Source organism: Lynx rufus, unplaced genomic scaffold (assembly GCF_022079265.1).
Source record: "Lynx rufus isolate CCGP_SWC_20201006 ecotype Redwood Valley unplaced genomic scaffold, mLynRuf1.p SCAF_13, whole genome shotgun sequence".
NCBI classification, from domain to species: Eukaryota; Metazoa; Chordata; class Mammalia; order Carnivora; family Felidae; genus Lynx; species Lynx rufus.
The window spans coordinates 44,049,720-44,067,493 of NW_025814827.1; the positions used below are offsets into that span (position 1 = coordinate 44,049,720).

Below are 17,774 nucleotides of genomic sequence, written 5' to 3' on the forward strand. Positions count from 1 at the left end.
CTGCAGCATTCTGGGAATGCCCAACAAATTGAAGCACCAATTACACTCTGGGAAAATGGTACCAGGTGTAGAGGGCAGGTGGAAAAGAAACAGAAGGATTGGAAAGACTAGACTACAAGCTACCCTCAAACATAGAAAACAATTGAAGATAGTCTCTCTGGTTGCTTTGAACCAGATAGCTTTTGGGTTAGGGAATTTCAGAGACATCTGAAGGTGGAGTGGGGTGACAAAGAGAAGGCAGGGGGGTTTTGGTGCAATTCTGTATTTCTTTTCTTTTTTTTTTTTAAGTTTTTTTTTTAAGCTTATTTATTTTGAGAGAGAGAGAGAGAGCATGCACTCGAGTAGGGGAAGGGCAGAGAGAGAGGGAGAGAGATCCTAAGCAGACTCCTCACTATCAGTACAGAGCCCAACAGGGGGCTCGAACTCATGAATCGTGAGATCATGACCTGAGCAAAGATCAAGCGTCCAGCGCTTAACTGACTGAGCCACCCACGCACTTCTGATTTTTAAAAAGGGGTTGGCAACAATATTTTTAGTTTCCAGGAGCTCTTCCTGATTGTTGAAACTTTGCTGTTGAATTTTTTTCAAGAAAAGTTAATTTAGATATTTTTGAACAGTCTTTTTCATTCTTGGAATTTTGTTTCCTTATGTGTCAGGTTTTCTGACTTTTTGTTTGGTTTTGCTTTGATATTTATCATTTGTACTGTGAAGGAAGGAAAAATTCTTTCTCTCCCCTTGAAAGTCTTCCAGCTGGACCAAGAATTAAATTTACATGAGACAGATTAGCAGGAGAAAAACCCCAGAGTTTTATTATATGCATATGGAGGTCCAACAGTTACATTGAGACTGAAAGAAATGACCAAGGGAGGCATTTATATCCTTTTTAGACAAAGAGACAATAAATCTGTGAGGCATTGACAGCAAAGGAGAAACTCCTTACCTTAGGAGCTTCAATTAGTAAGGAATTCTAAATGGAATTTGGCCTGGGCAATAGATTAGTAAAAAGTAACAAGCGTTGTTTATACAGCATCCTTGTCCATTAATTTCCTATCTCTGGTGATAAGATGTCTCTTTACCTCCTGGTATAGGAAGGGCGCCTTTCACATGGGAGATTTATTTCCAGCTTTCAGGGGGACAGAGGAGGGTCTGAGTGTCCTTTGTTTTTTTCTGTTTTCTTTTTTTAAAAGATATTATTTTTAAATAATCTCTATACCCAATGTGGGGCTCGAACTCAACCCCAAGATCAAGAGTAGCACGTTCCTCCAACTGAGGCAGCCAGGTACCCCAAGAGTGTCCTTCTTGCACAGGCTGTCTCTTCAGTAATCTTTATTTAAAATAATCAACATGCTCAAATGGTACATTTTGAGGCAGCTTACCCTTGGTGGCCCCTACATCTACTTATGGCTAATCCTCTTTGCTGTCCCTTCATACCATATGAGTGAAGGATTGTGCACCTATTAGGTACCGTTTGTGTCATTGTTTAAGTTGGTCTGGTTTTTTTTTAAGTTTATTTTTATTTATTTTGAGAGAGAGATAGAGAGCAAGAGGGCGAGGCTCAGAGAGAGGGAGACAGAATCCCAGCAGGCTTACAGCTGTCCACGCAGAGCCTGATGCGGGGCTCGAACTCACAAACTGTGAGATCATGACCTGAGCCCAAAGCAAGAGTTGGAAGCTTAACAGACTGAGCCACTCAGGAGCCCCTAAATTGGTCTGTTTTTTAATCAATTGCTTTGCAGAGAGGGTTCGGTTAAGGACTTTGAGATAGGAATATCACTCTGGATTATTCAGGTAGATCCAGTCTAATCACATGGGTAGTTAAAATCGGAGAAACTTCCCTGTACTGGTTAGAGGGAAATGGGACTCTGGAAGAATAATCAAAGATGAAGCACTGCTGGCTTTGAAGATGGAAAAAGGGACCATGAGTGAAGGAATGTGGGCAGCCTTTAGAACCTGGGAAATGTAAAAAACCAATTTTACCCCCAGAGGTTTCAGAAAAGAAGCAGTCCTGCGGATGTCTTGATTCCAGCATCCTACTATATCGGCTTCTCAGCCTGAGGCTTACTGCCAGTAAGGCTATCCAAAGCTCAGCCTGGGGACACTAATCTGATTATCTCTGCTTACAGAATGTCTCCAGGGCGCCTGGGTGACTCAGTCAGTTACTCAGACTCAGGTCATGATCTCACAGTTGGTGAGTTCCAGCCCAGCGTCAGGCTCTGTGCTGACAGCTCCAGCTCCCAGCCTGGAGCCTGCTTTGGATTCTGTGTCTCCTTCTCTCTCTGCAGCCCCCGCCCCCCCCAACTCATGCTCTGTCTCTCTCTCTCTCAAAAATAAATAAACATTAAAAAATTAAAAAAAAAAATGACTCCACAGCTACTACTGAAAGCTCTGATGCATTCTGAAGTCTGATAGTCTTACTGTATAATCAGTTTCTCTGTAAATTACTCCTCTATTTTACAGGCCCTATTATTCACAGAGACAAGGATTAATATTACCAACTACAGAAGACAATATATTATATGTTAGGGAAGAAAGAAAATCTGTTCAGTGGAAGTTTTTGATGTGTCTCTAAACAGAAGGGAAGCACAGATTAGCTTCGCAGGCTGTCTGGAGCCTCTGTCCTGTGTCTGGCCTCCAGTGGGCGATGTTGCACAAACTAGAGGTGCTGAAGCTCTCAGCACCTTCCCCTCTGCTCCTCCTCCTTGGAGCTAGGGGGCTGAAGCCTGCTTTTTGAGTTCTTTGAGGTTAAGACAAGTGAGATATTCAGAGGTCAGAAAATACTCAAGATCATCTAAGCAGTTCTTGTATTTTTACCTAAACAAGGGACTTATCTAGTTCAACCTTACTCACATCTCCTATTTCCAAGAGCTGGGTTCCACGGCCGCTTTCCTGCTTGCTCAGGGGAGATCTTCCAGAAAGAAGCCTGCCGTGTCTTCACTGCTCAGCCATGCTTCTGTTGCTCATCCCAGTACTGGGGATGCTTTTTTCCCTGAGTGAGTAATATCCTATTATGGTCCCTTGTTCTACCATAAGTAACTTTTCTTAGTCAAATTTTAGTAGAAATACTTTTCTTAGACCGAGCCTGCACTGCTTTCACTGATACAGCATTGACTTTGCAGGAGACACCAGTGCCCAGACAGTGACCCAGCTTGATGGCCATGTCACTGTCTCTGAAAAAGCTCATCTGGAGCTGAGGTGCAACTACTCCTATGGGGCAACTCCTAATCTCTTCTGGTACGTGCAGTACCCCAACCAAGGACTCCAGCTTCTCCTCAAGTACTTTTCAGGGCCACCAAATGTTCTGGTTCAAGGCATCAAAGGTTTTCAGGCTGAATTTAGGAAGAATGAAACCTCCTTCCACCTGAGGAAACACTCGGCCCACTGGAGCGACTCGGCCAAGTACTTTTGTGCTGCAAGTGACACAGTACCTTGGACTGCAGGGGGAGCTGAACACAAACCTCTTGAGGCACTAAGGAGGCTAAGTGCATCTGAAAGGTTTTGGATTCTGACATAGTAGGACACACAGTACAGAGGCCTTCAGGGACTGGCTGAGCAAGTGTGGGGCAGATCTGCTCCAACCGGTTGGATATGGGAGTTGGGACACAGCACGGGAGCATTTTACTTTTCATTCATAATTGTATCTTTCAATAAACTGAACAAGGTGAACTCCTTTCGTAGCTTATTTCCTTCTTACAAACTTACTGCCTTCCCAACTTGGTAATTTTAAGATCATTTTGTTGGAATCTTTCTTCCTGGATCCACTCTGCGCTGGTATTTCCCCTCATTTTTAGGCACCCATCTAGGAGGGAGGAGTTGATTGGGGTGGTGAGTAGCTCAGAATACAGTGTACTTATGGAGATTTTTAGCAACTTACCAGGAATGTTGCAGAAAGAATGGTGAATAACGCATATTTTTTTAGCATTTCTTCAAGGACTGTTAAGGGTACAGGAGACAATCTAGATGCCAGATTCTACTTATTTTAAAGTTAAGATCGTTTATTTTTACCAATTATAACGACAGGTTTCCATTGTTTTGATATCTTAAATTCTACAAATCTCTATCAGAAATCTTCAAAATTGGTGGGATAGTAACTTTGGCCAATTTTCTGACAAATGATGTCATTGTTTTCTTTTTTTTTTTTTTACTGTTGTTCTATTTTCAAATGGGTTTACCGTTAGAATGTTAAAAATTGTTTCTTACCGTTTGGCATTTGAAGGGGAGGAAGAAATTTTCCTGGTCCAAGCTTCTTCCAGCTGGACAGATAATTAAATTTACATGAGACATTAACAGGAGAAAAAAATCCAGAATTTTATTACTTGCCCATGGAGGCCTACTAATGAAATTGAAATCTAAAGAAATGACCAAGGCAGGCAACATTTAGAGTTTTTAGCAAATAGACAATAAATCTGTGAGGAATTGACAGGACAAGAAAAACTTAACTTCAGGAGCTTCAATTAGTGAAGAATTCTAAACTCACTGTGAGGTTTTTTAAATAAAGGCTTAAGACTTTCATGTAATAATAGAAGGCAATGTATTTATCATTAGCTTAACTCCTGCTCTTCATGTGTGGTGGTTCTTTTCATGTTCAGCCCCCTATTTTGAAAAAAGTGACAAAAATTCTAAATGACAATTATGAAATGTTATAGGGGTCATACTCCACATTCAGCTGCTATCTGGTCTAATTACTGCAGAGTTCTGATTACAAAACACAGTTCAGCTAGTGCCTCTAGGTTTACATAAGGACTGAGTTAACAGAAGTACTGCTCTGTATGCTGTCCATCAGATCTTTCTCATCCCTTTATTTTTATTTTATCTTTTTAAAGTTTATTTATTTTGAGAGAGTGAAAGAGAGAGAGAGAGAGAGCATGAGCAGGGAAGGGGCAGAGACACACAGAGAGAGAGAGAGGGAGAGACAGAGAATCCCAAGCAGGCTCTGCACTGTCAGCACAAAGTCTGACGTGGGGCTCGATCCCATGAATGATGAGATCATGACCTGAGCTGAAATCAAGAGTTTGTCACTTAACTGACCAAGCCACCCAGGTGCCCCTTCCTTATCCCTTTATAATACACTTCCCCACTTTGCTGAGGAGAAACCCAAACTACATTTCCCACAATCCCTTTCTTTTATCATCTAGTTTAAGTTCTGTAATTGAGAAGCATTTCTGCAATACTATACTTCAGAGTTTCAGGTCATCAGTCTTGCCATCTTTGCTTCATCAGATCTTCCAATATCTATATGTCTAATTCACTGTGTTAAATTTCTTTCTACTTAAAATATTTGGATTTGTTTCTGTTTTGCTGACTGACTTTTGACTAATACATTTGGGTAAATCTAGGTTACTTAAGCAGAGCTTGTGCTCTTGAAGTCAGGACGTCTGAATAAAATCTATTATTAGCTAGTAGTTAGCTTTCAGCAATTTTCATTATGATCACACAGTTCTGACACATTCCACTCAAATCTACTGCTACAATTCCTCTACGACATTCCTCTACTTATGAACTCATGGTATGGATGATAGATTTCCTCATTTTGCGACACAACAAAAGCAAGGGGCAAGGTTGACTTGAATAAGTGAAGGAAATGATGGAAGCCGAGACTGTTCGTGGGTTATTTCTACTTTGACTCCAGCTGGAGTAGGGTAGAGGCATGAGACAAAGGGCTAGGGACAAAGGAGGGAGACACTGCTTGCTCACAGAGATGTGACATGGAGTAGATGGGAAAAGGAAGAGAGAGAAGAAATTATGAACTGAAACAATATCCAGATCTAAATTTTCTACCCGAATCTGAAGCTTGTTACTACATATAGCTTGATACAGGACCATGTAGCTGCCTTCTCTGAATTCATGGAGGGGAAGTTTTCCAGGAAGTACACTGAAATAGGCTTCCATGTTCAAAGATAAATATTAATGGGACTTGACGGATAGAAGGCATCCTTTTCTCTAAGTTTGTCCTGGGAACATCTGGAGTTTTTGTTCTAAGTTGAATGGGCAATAATAGTGAGAGTAAGCAGTAATTGTTTTTGCAGCTGCGACATCAATACTACCATGAAAAGAGAACAGTTTTAAAATTCTGTGAAGAATGGAGGCGTTTTTTCCTGCTGACCCCAGAAATGCTTCACAGAGACCTCAAATGTCCTCTTAGTTCAGGGTTCCTAAAGGTTATGTTGTCAATTTGTTTGATATTGGCTCCATCACAAACCACTTGAGATTTTTAACTTCCTCAAGTCTAACTTCTAGAGATTGTGATTTTTTTAAGTGGAGAGCTCTCCAAATTTGTACTTTTGAGTTGACGACCAACTGTTTTTTTTTAATTTTAATTTAATTTTTATTTTTTAAATGTTTATTTTTGAGAGAGAGAGAAAGAGAGAGAGGGAATTCTGAGCAGGCTCCATGCTGTCAGCAAGAGTTCAACTTGTGGCTTAAACTCAGGAACCATGAGTATGACCTGAGCTGAAATCAAGAGTCGGCCGCTTAACTGACTGAGCCCCTCAGATGCCCCCTAACTGACTTGTATTTACAGAGAAGTCTCATCCTTGCTATAAAGTGTTTCTGTATATCATCAGACATGTCCCTACCAACACTAGAAGCTGAGATTGAGCTCATCCTTTTGTTTTCTGAGGCAAATCCATATTATCTGCATATCCTATCCTGTGGTAAAAGCAATTTTGTTGAACTTATATATATTATATTGGCCAATAATGTTGGTAGATGGACATATGCAGAGAGCATGCTTGAGGCAAAATTTCCACTTAAAGTTTAGTGTCAGAGCATTTCTCCTGATGTACACAGACCAATCAGATTATCTGAGAATCCTTAAAATCCCAAGGGAGAAGAAAATAATGCCAGATAGTTTTATGGATATTCAATAACTTTAATAATCATATTTCTCCAATTCAGAGTTATATATTTTTTTACTTTTTAATGTATATAAATATAAAATTTACCTTTTCCTTTTGAAAGCTTTTATTAAATTGTGTGTCTCATAATTGATGTCTTAGATGTGAAGCAATATTGTAATTCGGGTAGCAGGAATTCCTCAACCATTCATCTATTCATTTATTTGTGCACTTAAGAAATTTGTTGGCCACCTGCTAAGTGTCCAACATTGTTTTAGGTGTGAGAATAGAGTAGTGAAAAAAAGTTTAAGTTCTTCCATCCCAAATCTATTAACGACTGAATATGTGTTATTGACATTCCTCTGACTTTAACCTAAAACTTACATAATATTTCAGTGTATCACTAAGAGGCTTAAAATGGCTAAAAGAGAAAAAGTAAAATAGGATTTTTCTTGGAAACGTCTCAGTTTGGAGCTTCCATGTTAGGCAGTGTGCTGGGAAAAAACAGATTTATGAAAAATACCAACTATTCTTTAGATTTACAAAGGACCATCTTGACAGCTAACAGGTGTCATAAAAATAGAGTCAGAGGCAAAGATATAAGACTCTTGAAAGGAGAACAAGTTCATAGGTTAACATGGCTCTGAGTTTATTATCTTCCTCAGACACACACACACACACACACACACACACACACACTCATCCTCCTCCGTGAACTTAACTTTTTCTCCCACTAAGCAGTCAAGACGCAAGGACACCACAGATCTTAAAAATGAGCTCTTCTCCAGGATCACTGCTTGTGCTGTTATTAATGTTTGGTAGGTAAGATGGCACATAAAGCCTAAAAGCTTTTTCGTTCCATTATATTGGTGTCATCTTTAACTACAATTTTCTGTAAGAGGTAGAACCCAGATCATGCCTGAGGTGACCAGAACTACTATTTTGTTTTTGTTTCAGGAGGAAGCAAGGGAGATTCAGTGACCCAGATGGAAGGCCAAATGACCCTCTCAGAGCGGGCTTCTCTGACTGTGAACTGCTCTTATGAAACCACACAGTACCCTGCCCTTTTCTGGTATGTCCAGTATCCCGGAGAAGGTCCACAGCTCCTCCTGAAAGCCTCGAAAGCCAACGAGAAGGGAAGCAGCAAAGGTTTTGAAGCCACCTACCACAAAGAACCAAATTCTTTCCACTTGAAGAAATCCTCAGTGCAAGTGTCAGATTCGGCTGTGTACTACTGTGCCCTGAGGGACACAGTGACAGGGACTGCAGAGGGAGCTAAGCGTAAACTCTGAGCAAAACAGGGGCCCAGATGCTGAGCGTCTGAGCTTATCATCCACTCTGGTTTAGGAAACAGGAGAGAGTCTACTGTGTTGTCACCCACTGTTCACCCCAGGTGCTTTTGTTGGTGTGACAGTCATCCAAATTAACTCCGAGAACACAGCGGAAAAACAAGAAGTGAACAGGCCTTCAATGGTGAGAGCCAAAACCAAGTCTGTCACCATAGTTCTTCAATCATGGCTGAAATTTGTGCTTTTGAAAGTATAAAATTAGGATCAATGTAATGGTCTATGTGTTCATCCTTGCATGAAATTCTAGCCCTTCGACCTTGTTCCAGGTCATCCAGGGAATTATATTTAAAGACACACCCATAACAGATGAGGTTGCAAATGCCTTAAGTCTCCCCGACAAGCTGGGGCAAAAAAGAATGATTTCTAGGGAAGCTGCAGCCCAAGAAACAATAGATTCTTTTCCCCCCTTTTATTTATTGTTTAATTTACATCCAAGTTAGTTAGCATATGGTGCAACAATGATTTCAGAAGTAGATTCCTTAATGCCCCTTACCCATTTACACCATCCTCCCTCCCACAACCCCTCCAGCAACCCACTGTTTGTTCTCTAGATTTAAGAGTCTTTTATGAGAAACAATAGATTCTTAAAGGAATAAAGAAAAATAAGAAATAAAGGAGGAGCAGAGAGTCCTACATGTGACCCCCACATGTGGAAAGAGAAGTTGTAACATTTCTTACATTATCTTTTCAGGAAATTCACATGGCAGACTTAAACTGATGTTCTCCATGCAGATTAAAGTCAAATTGTTATATTTGTTGCAATTGGAATAGTGCCTGCACCATAGTAAAACCTCTTCAAATATTTGCTAAATTAACAAATGAGTAAGAAAACTCATTACTGCTACCACAAAAAAACTACTGATTTTTTTCATTAATCAATCTATTCAACAAAGAATAATACATAGAACAGACAAAATTTGCTGCCCTTTGTTAGGTTATATCCTGAGGGATCACTCCTTTTACCGTTATTTTAAGCCCTTTATGTGCATCATACCATGTAATTCTCTCAGAAATTGTTATATCTATAACTATGCTCCTTGTATACATGAGGATCCTGAGGCACAAAGAATTTAAGTCACTTATCCATAATCTCAAAGGTTGTTAGTAGCAAAGCCAGAACTCAAATGCAGGTTCTCCAAGCATATGTCTTAAGTTTTAATATAAAATACTTATGTACTCTATATTATATATATATACATATATATTATATCTAAATACACATATATATGTATATATATAGTACTCTGTATTACATACATAGTACTCTATATATTATATATATGTACTCTATATTATATATACACTATATTATATATAGTAGTACATATATATGTACTACTATGTTATATATATATATATATCATAGATCACTCTATATTATATAAAGATGTACATAGATCACATTGCCAGTTGTAAGGAGAAGATTGAACAAGAAGTTAATCAGAAGTTTTGAGCAACTGTAGATCTGACTGAAGAAGGTCTTGTTGGCTTTTCTCCTCACACATGCATCCTGACTCTTTGAGTAGATATAATATATGCAGCAGAGCCAAGTCTGGTCTCTGATGAGCAGGGCAGTGGTAGACTGGAGTCTCCCTATCATGTGGCAGAAAAGGATGGAGGGTAGAGAAGCTAGATTTGGAGGCAGGCTTGGGCAGTATACTTGGAGGAAAGATGGAGACACATCTGAGCACCTCCTGAGTGTTTTCTGGCTTCATTTTTGTTGCAAAATAGTAGAGAGTTTTAATGAGTTTAATACAAAAGGGTCCAAGACACATTTTCCTTAGGATTTGGGACATTGGAGTAGGAAGAAGGAGGAAAAGTTTTTTTTTTCCTTTAAAAAATGTATTTAAATTCTAGTTAGTTAACCTACAGTGTGATATAGGTTTCAGGAGTAGAACAATGATTCATCTTACATACAACGCCCAGTGATCATCACAAGTGTCCTCCTAGAGTTAATTTTTAGTTCATCGGGATTCGTGTTGGGAATTGTAGAAGGGACACAAATCGGTAAGCGTAAAGGCTAGATGACCAATCTCTTAGGTACGGCATTTATCTTTTGCTAATCTAGAATTGAAGTACAATAAACTGTACATATATGAAGTGTACAATTTGATCAGTTTCAATTTATGTATATGCCACAATCAAGGTAATGAACCTTTCCATCATCCCCAATGGGTGTCTCTCTCCCTCTACCTGTGACCTCAGAAAATCATCTTCTCTCTGTTGCTGTGCATTACTTTCATAGATTTAGGTACTGCATGCATACTATTTTATTACTGTTTTTCTGTTTTATTATTGTTTTTCATGACCTATCTTTATTTTTTGGTTCTCTCTTCTCTTTTTTTTCCTCTTTTGGATTACTTGAATACTTTCTAATATTCCGTTTTATATATTGGCTGTTAGCTATATCTCTTTGCATGTTTTGAGTGTTTGTTCTAGAGATTACAATGTATATACCTATTATTCAGAGACTACTGAGAGTTAATAATATACTGTTTCATGTAAAATGTTGAAATCTTGCACTATATAGCTCTTTATCCACCAGTGTTGAAGTTTGTTATAGTTGTTCATACTTATCACATTTATACACATTGAAAACCTTACCACTGAATGTTATAATATTTGCTTGAAATAGCTGTATGCATTTTAAAACTTAAAGAAAAATAAATCTATATTTTTTGGTTGTTCTTCAACTGAAACCATCTTTATTTCACCTTTATTTCAGAAAGGTTTTTCCACCAGATCTGTAATTTTGTGTTGATAGTTGTTGTTGTTCTGTGCCTTCAAGATGCTGTTTCACTGTCTGCGTGTTTTGTGATGAGAAATCCATGGTCATTAAAATAATTGCTCTCTAATATAATGTACAATGTCTTGCTTCCTTTTCTAGCTGCAATATATATATACATATATACATAAAGACTGGATGACCAATCTTAGGTATGGCATTTGCCTTTTGCTAATCTATAATTGAAGTTCAATAAAATGCACATACTTGAAGTATATATAAATATAATATATATGTATATGTATTCTCTAGCCAATGTTATATGTATGTTATTTCACATATATTATACACATTATTATATAATTTTTGCTTGTCAATAGTTCAGTTATGATGTGTTTAGGTGCAATTTTCTTTGGTTTTATCCTGTTCAGAGTTTGCCAAGATTCTTGAATTTTTATATTTATGTTCTTCATCAAATTTGGCAAGTTTTTGGCGATTCCCTTTTCAAGCATGTTTTCTGCTCTAATCTCTTTATCCTCTCCTTCTGGGGCTCTACTGACGTATATTTTAGACTTTTTGATATTGTTGCACAGGTCTTCAGGGTTGTGTCCATTTTTATTTCAATTTTTTTTTCTTGTTCTGAAGTTTTGATCAGGGTTTCTTGACTTTGGCACTATTAACATTTTAGGTCAAATAACTTTTTATTGTGGGAGGAGGCTGTCCTCCCTAATTGTCGGATTTCTAGAAATATGCCTAGCTTCCACCCACTAGGTGCCACTAGTACTCTACCCCCCCCCCCCAAATTGTGGCAACCAAAAGTGTGCCCAGATTTAAGGAATGTCTCCTTCGGGGAGGAAGAGTCATCCTTCATTGGTAGTCATTGAGTTAGATAATTTCTACTGATCTGTTTTCAAGTTCACTTACTCTTTCACTGTCCTCTTCATTTTGCTATTGAGCCCTTACTGTGGGATTTTATTTCATGTATTGTATTTTCCAGTCCTAAAATTCCCATTTGCTTCTTTTTGTCATTTCTGTTTCTTTGTTGAGAATGCCCATTTTATCATTCATTTCAAATGTGTTTCCTTTTACTTCAGGGAATACAGTTTAAAAAGTTGCTTTCACTTCTTTGTCTACTGGTTCCAGCATCTTAGTCATCTTGACATTTGCAGTTGTAGATTATCTTTCACTTAGATATTGGTCAATGTTTCTGGTTCTTTGTATGCTGAATAATTTTGGAATGCATCTTTTTTCACCCTTTTTTTAAATTTAAATTTTAGTTAACATACAGTGCAATATTGCTTTCAGGAGTAGAATTCAGTGATTCATCACTTACATACAACACCCAGTGCTCATCACAAGTGCCCTCCTTAAATACCCATCACCCATTTAGCCTACTCCCCACCTCCCTCCCTCCATCAACCCTTTGTGCTCTAACCTTAAGAGTCTCTTGTGGTTTGTTTTCCTCTCTTCTCTTCCCCTCCTCCCATATGTTCGTCTGTTTGTTTCTTAAAATCCACATATGAGTGAAATCATATGGTATTTATCTTTCTTTGATGGACTTATTTCACTTAGCATAATGCATTCTAGCTCCATCCATGTCATTGCAAATGACAAGATTTCATTCTTTTTTTATGGCTGAGTAATATTCCATTGTGTGTGTGTGTGTGTGTGTGTGTGTGTGTGTGTGTGTGTATCACGTCTTCTTTATCCACTCCTTAGAGGATAGACATTTGGGCTGTCTCCAGAATTTGGTTATTGTTGATAGTGCTGCTATAAATATTTGGGTGCATGTGAACCCTCCCCCCAGCAAAACAACATTTTTGTATCCTTTGGATAAATTCCTAGTAGTGCAATTGCTGGGTCATAGGGTAGTTCTATTTTTAATTTTTTTGAGGAAACTCCATACTGTTCTTCAGAGTGGCTATACCAGTTTGTGTTCCCACCAACAGTGCAAAAGCGTTCCTCTTTCTCCATATCCTAGCCAACATCTGCTGTCTCCTGAGCTGTTCATTTTAGCCATCTGACAGATATGAAGTGATGTCTCACAGTGGTTTTGGTTTCTATTTCTCTGATGATGAGTGATGTTGAGCATCTTTTCACGTATCTGTTAGCCAATTGGATGTCTTCTTTGGAAACATGTCTATTCATGTCTTTGACCCATTTAACTGGGTTATTGTTTATTGGGTGTTAAGTTTCATAAATTCTTTATAGATTTTGGATACTAACCCTTTATCAGATATGTTGTTTGCAAATATCTTCTTCCATTCTGTAGGCTTTTAGTTTTGTTGATTGTTTCCTTTGCTGTGCAGAAGGTTTTTATCTTGATGAGGTCCCAATAGTTCACGTTTGTTTTTGTTTCCCTTGCCTTTGGCAATGTGTCTAGTAAGAAGTTGCTGTTGCTGAGGTCAGAGAGATGCTGCCTGTGTTGTCCTCTAGAATTTTGATGGTTTCCTGTCTCACATTTAGGTCTTTCACCCATTTTGAATTTATTTTTGTGTGTAGTGTAAGAAAGTGGTCTATTTCGTTCCTCTGCATGTCGCCATTCAGTTTTCCCAACATCATATGTTGAAGAGATTGTCTTTTTTTCCCGTTGGATATTATTTCCTGCTTTGTTGAAGATGAGTTGACCATATAGTTGTGAGTCCATTTCTGGGTTTTCTATTGTGTTCCATTGATCTGCATGTTGGTTTTTGTACCAATACCAATACCAAGCTGTCTTGGTGACTATAGCTTTGTAACATAGCTTGAAATCCCAAATAGTGATGCCTCCAGTTTTGTTCTTCTTTTTCCAGGGTTGCTTGGGCCATTTGGGGTCTTTTGTGGTTCCATACAAATTTCAGGATTTTTTGTTCCAGATCTGTGAAAAATGCTGGTGGTATTTTGATAAGGGTTGAATGCATCTTAAACATTTTAAAAGTTGGGTTGCAACTTGAATTCCGAGTCTGATATATTTAAAAAAAACCCTGATTTTTCAGTGAAATTACTTGTTAGTCTACTTTTATATGACACCTCATTTCTAACAGACTCCAGGAAGAATACACCATGATAGGTTTGGGAAGGAAGAAATATATTGTGCAGAACTTTTCATACCTCAGAAAACAGAAGGAACACATAAACTAGTTCTTGGAGGGGCCTCCAGGGGACGATGCTGCACAAACTAGAGATCTTGTTGTCAACATCATCTGCTCACGCCCTCCCCCCTGCAGCTGGCTGAGCTCTTTGCAGACAGAGACAGGGACAAGAATCATCCGTCAGAAAGCTCCAGGCTCATCTCAGCAGCTTTTGCATTTTTATCTCAGCAAGGAACCTGTCCAAATTTACTTTCTCCACCCTTCTTATGTCCGAGGGCTTGGTTTCCTCAGCCAGTTTCCTGTCTGCTCAGGGGAGATTTTCCTGAGAAGAGCCCACTGCCTTTCTACTGCTCGGCCATGTTCCTGTTGCTCATCTTAACACTGGGGATATTTGCCCCGCGTGAGTAAAATTTCATATTAGTCTATAGTTCTACAGATTCAGCTGGAAATACTGACTTTTCATTGTGAAGTGTGCACTGCTTTCACTGACACAACACTGATTTTGCAGGAGACACTGGAGCCCAGTCAGTGACGCAGCCTGATGTCCATGTCACTGTCTCTGAAGGAGCCCCTCTGGAGCTGAGGTGCAACTATTCCTCAAGTGGAACTCCTTATCTCTTCTGGTACATGCAGCACCCCAACCAAGGACTCCAGTTTCTACTGAAGTACTTTTCAGGGGACACCCTGGTTAAAGGCATCAAAGGTTTTGAGGCTGAATTTAAGAACCATGAAACCACCTTCCACCTGAGGAAATCCCGAGCCCTTGGCAGCGATGCGGCCAAGTACTTCTGTGCTGTGCGTGACACAGTGTCTGGGACTGCAGGGGGAGCTGAACACAAACCACCATGGTAGGGGAGTTTTTGGAGACTGACGGTCTCTTCCTGTGGTATTATCAGAGATCTCTTGCTGTATGATGCCAAATGAGGCAAATAGAGCTGAGCAGACTCAGATATTTCTATATAATTCTACAACTCCATGTCTGATAAACTTAATTTAGCAGGTTTTTGGTCTTTGTAGAAACTACATGATAATAAATAGTATTACAGAATGATGGAGGAGATAGTGTTCTGATCATACAATACCAAGATGCTCAAAGACTGGCCTTGAGGTTGACTGCCTACAAGGTTAACTATATGAGTTTTCATTTATCATTTCTTCTGTCAGCCAACCCAGAAAACAAAACATGAACTCCGCAAGTTCTTTCCCTGAAAAGTTTGCCTGCTTGTTTCTCTATTCATTCACAGATCATTTTCTTGGAATTCGCACCCCCCCCAACCTCTTCCCCCCACCCCCACCCCACAGATCTCACTGTGCTGGTCAGAATGTGTCAGAATATTTTGAGTGTCAGTTCCTCATTTAAAAGGGATTCTGGAAAATTATTGGTCAGTTTTTGGAGATTGATTAGAATTGTGAAAGGTTTAGAAAACTGTCATGGTCATGTTAACTTTGGGAACTATTTAAAATAGTGCAGGAACCTGAAGATTTTAGCCCATCAGTGTTTATCCAAAGATTTTGTCACACTTGTAAAAGTAGCCTCCTATTCATTTGGTTATTTATTTACTTACTTACTTATTTATTTATTTAATTTTATTTATTTATTCATTCATTTATTTTAATTTATTTTTTATTTTTTAATTTTTTAATGTTTATTTTTGAGACAGAGAGAGACAGAGCACAAGAGAGGGAGGTCAGAGAGAGAGGGAGTCACAGAATCTGAAACAGGCTCCAGGCTCTGAGCTGTCAGCACAGAACCCGATGTGGGACTCAAACCAACGAACCGTGAAATCATGACTGTTAGGATGTCCTTGGAACCACAGTAGAGGGGACGGCCATCTTGCCAGCGCAACCCAATGAAAAGCCCCTAGTAGCTGCCAGAACGAATTGGAGGTCACGACCGGACACGGAAAAGGCCCACCCGGACCTAAACCTGGAACCACTGCAGCTTAAAAACCCCACCCCACCACACCTGGGGGAGACTTCCCTGACTCCTCTCTCTCTCTCTCTGAGTCACGGAACCTCGCCCAAGACCTTAGTTCCCAAATAAAGCCTTTGACTGCTAAAATTTTTTAGCCTCTCACTCCTATCTTTACCCTGACTTACGCCTGACCCTAACATTTGGTGCCAAAACCCGGGGGCAGGTAGTAGCTCGCCTCCCTTTGCTGAGCTCCCTCCTTGCCAAGCCAGAGGCCAACCACCCTACTCTCAAGCGCCTACAGGAGCCAGTAAGTAGGACAGACCCCTCCTTCCCTCCTCCAACTATGGCTGACACCCACAAGAGACATCTGGCAAGTCAGTCTCCTTTCCTCTGCATGCCACAAGGCCCACATGCCACAAGGCCCGCACGGGGAAAGGCCCCTTATTGCAGCGCGAGGGACACGCCAATGGCAAGTAACCAGTCTAAACCTCCTCGATCTCTTACCCTCCCCCAATGTCTGTTAAAAAACTTCCGGCTCCTGGGCTTACAAGGCGAACTTCTGGTTGTAACCGACTCATCCGCCTTTGCACTGTAGTCTGGCCTCAGTACAAATTAGATAATGATCCTCAATGGCCTCCCGAGGGGTCTTTACAATACCAAATCTTAACTGATCTGGACAATTTCTGCTATTGGCTGGGAAAATGGGGAGAAATACCCTACCTCATGGCCTTTTGGGACCTCAGGTCTAGCCCCAACCTATGTTCCTCCTGCCCCTTTGCATGCATGCTCCTTGCCCGCCCACACCCCACCCCCCCACGACCCCACCTCACCAACTTCCCGATCTCCGAGGAGATCTCCGACCTCGACCTCCGACCCGTTAGAGGATCTAGCCACGCTGCCCACCGGGCCTCGCCCCCCTCCATACTCCCAACCCCCAGCCGCCCCGCCCTCCCCTCCCATATCATCCCAAACTCGTGCTCACGCCCCTCCCAGCGAACAGACCCCAGCGGCCATCTTTTCTCTCCGTGAGGTGGCAGGACCTGAAGGCCTAGTTCGCGTTCACGTCCCCTTCTCCCTCCAAGACTTAACCGCCATTGAAAAGCGGCTAGGGTCATTCTCGGCTGACCCCACCCAATACACTAAGGAATTCCAATACCTTGCCCAAGCCTACAGTCTCACATGGCATGACATCCATGTAATCCTCACCTCTACCCTCACCCCTGAGGAGAGGGAGCACATCCAGGCCGCAGCCAGGGAACATGCAGACCAAACCCACATGACCGACCCCACTGTGCCTGTAGGGGCCGATGCTGTCCCGGCGGCCGACCCCAACTGGAACTACCAACGTGCAGGCAATGGTCACCGGCACTGGGACCAGATGATCCAGTGCCTACTAGCAGGCATGAGGGCAACCTCAAACAAATCAGTAAATTTTAACAAACTTCAAGAAATATGCAGGACCCCGATGAAAACCCCGCAGCCTTCCTTAGCCGGCTCACAGAGGCACTTACCCAGTATACCAGACTAGACCCTACCACCCCCGCTGGGGCCACAGTATTGGCCACCTATTTTATTTCCCAATCAGCCCCTGATATTCAAAAAAAAACTAAAAAAGGCCGAAGATGGTCCTCAAACCCCTATGGCTGACCTGGTAAAGATGGCTTTTAAAGTTTTTAATGGCCGAGAGGAAGCTCAAGAACAACGGCGACAGGCCGGTCTCCAACAAAAGGTACAATTACAGACCCAAGCCTTGGTCTTGGGTGACCAAGAGGCTGACCCTGAGGCCAGCCACAATAAAGCCCTCCGGACCACGGCCCCCTCCGGGGCCATGCTTTAAATGTGGCCAAGAAGGCCATTGGTCTCGTCAGTGTCCCCATCCCA

The 17,774-nt window shown here is 40.8% G+C and overlaps 3 gene segments (V, D, J or C); all 3 read left to right on the forward strand.

Moving 5' to 3' along the window:
* Positions 1-2,759: 2,759 nt before the first annotated feature.
* LOC124508788 (T cell receptor alpha variable 8-3-like) lies at positions 2,760-3,653 on the forward strand. The segment is given in 2 exon segments: positions 2,760-2,990; positions 3,117-3,653. Coding segments are annotated over 2 exon segments (441 nt in total).
* Positions 3,654-7,526: 3,873 nt separating this feature from the next.
* LOC124508292 (T cell receptor alpha variable 9-2-like) lies at positions 7,527-8,125 on the forward strand. The segment is given in 2 exon segments: positions 7,527-7,651; positions 7,791-8,125. Coding segments are annotated over 2 exon segments (381 nt in total).
* Positions 8,126-14,079: 5,954 nt separating this feature from the next.
* On the forward strand, positions 14,080-15,024 carry LOC124508800 (T cell receptor alpha variable 8-3-like). The segment is given in 2 exon segments: positions 14,080-14,378; positions 14,487-15,024. Coding segments are annotated over 2 exon segments (387 nt in total).
* Positions 15,025-17,774: the final 2,750 nt, after the last annotated feature.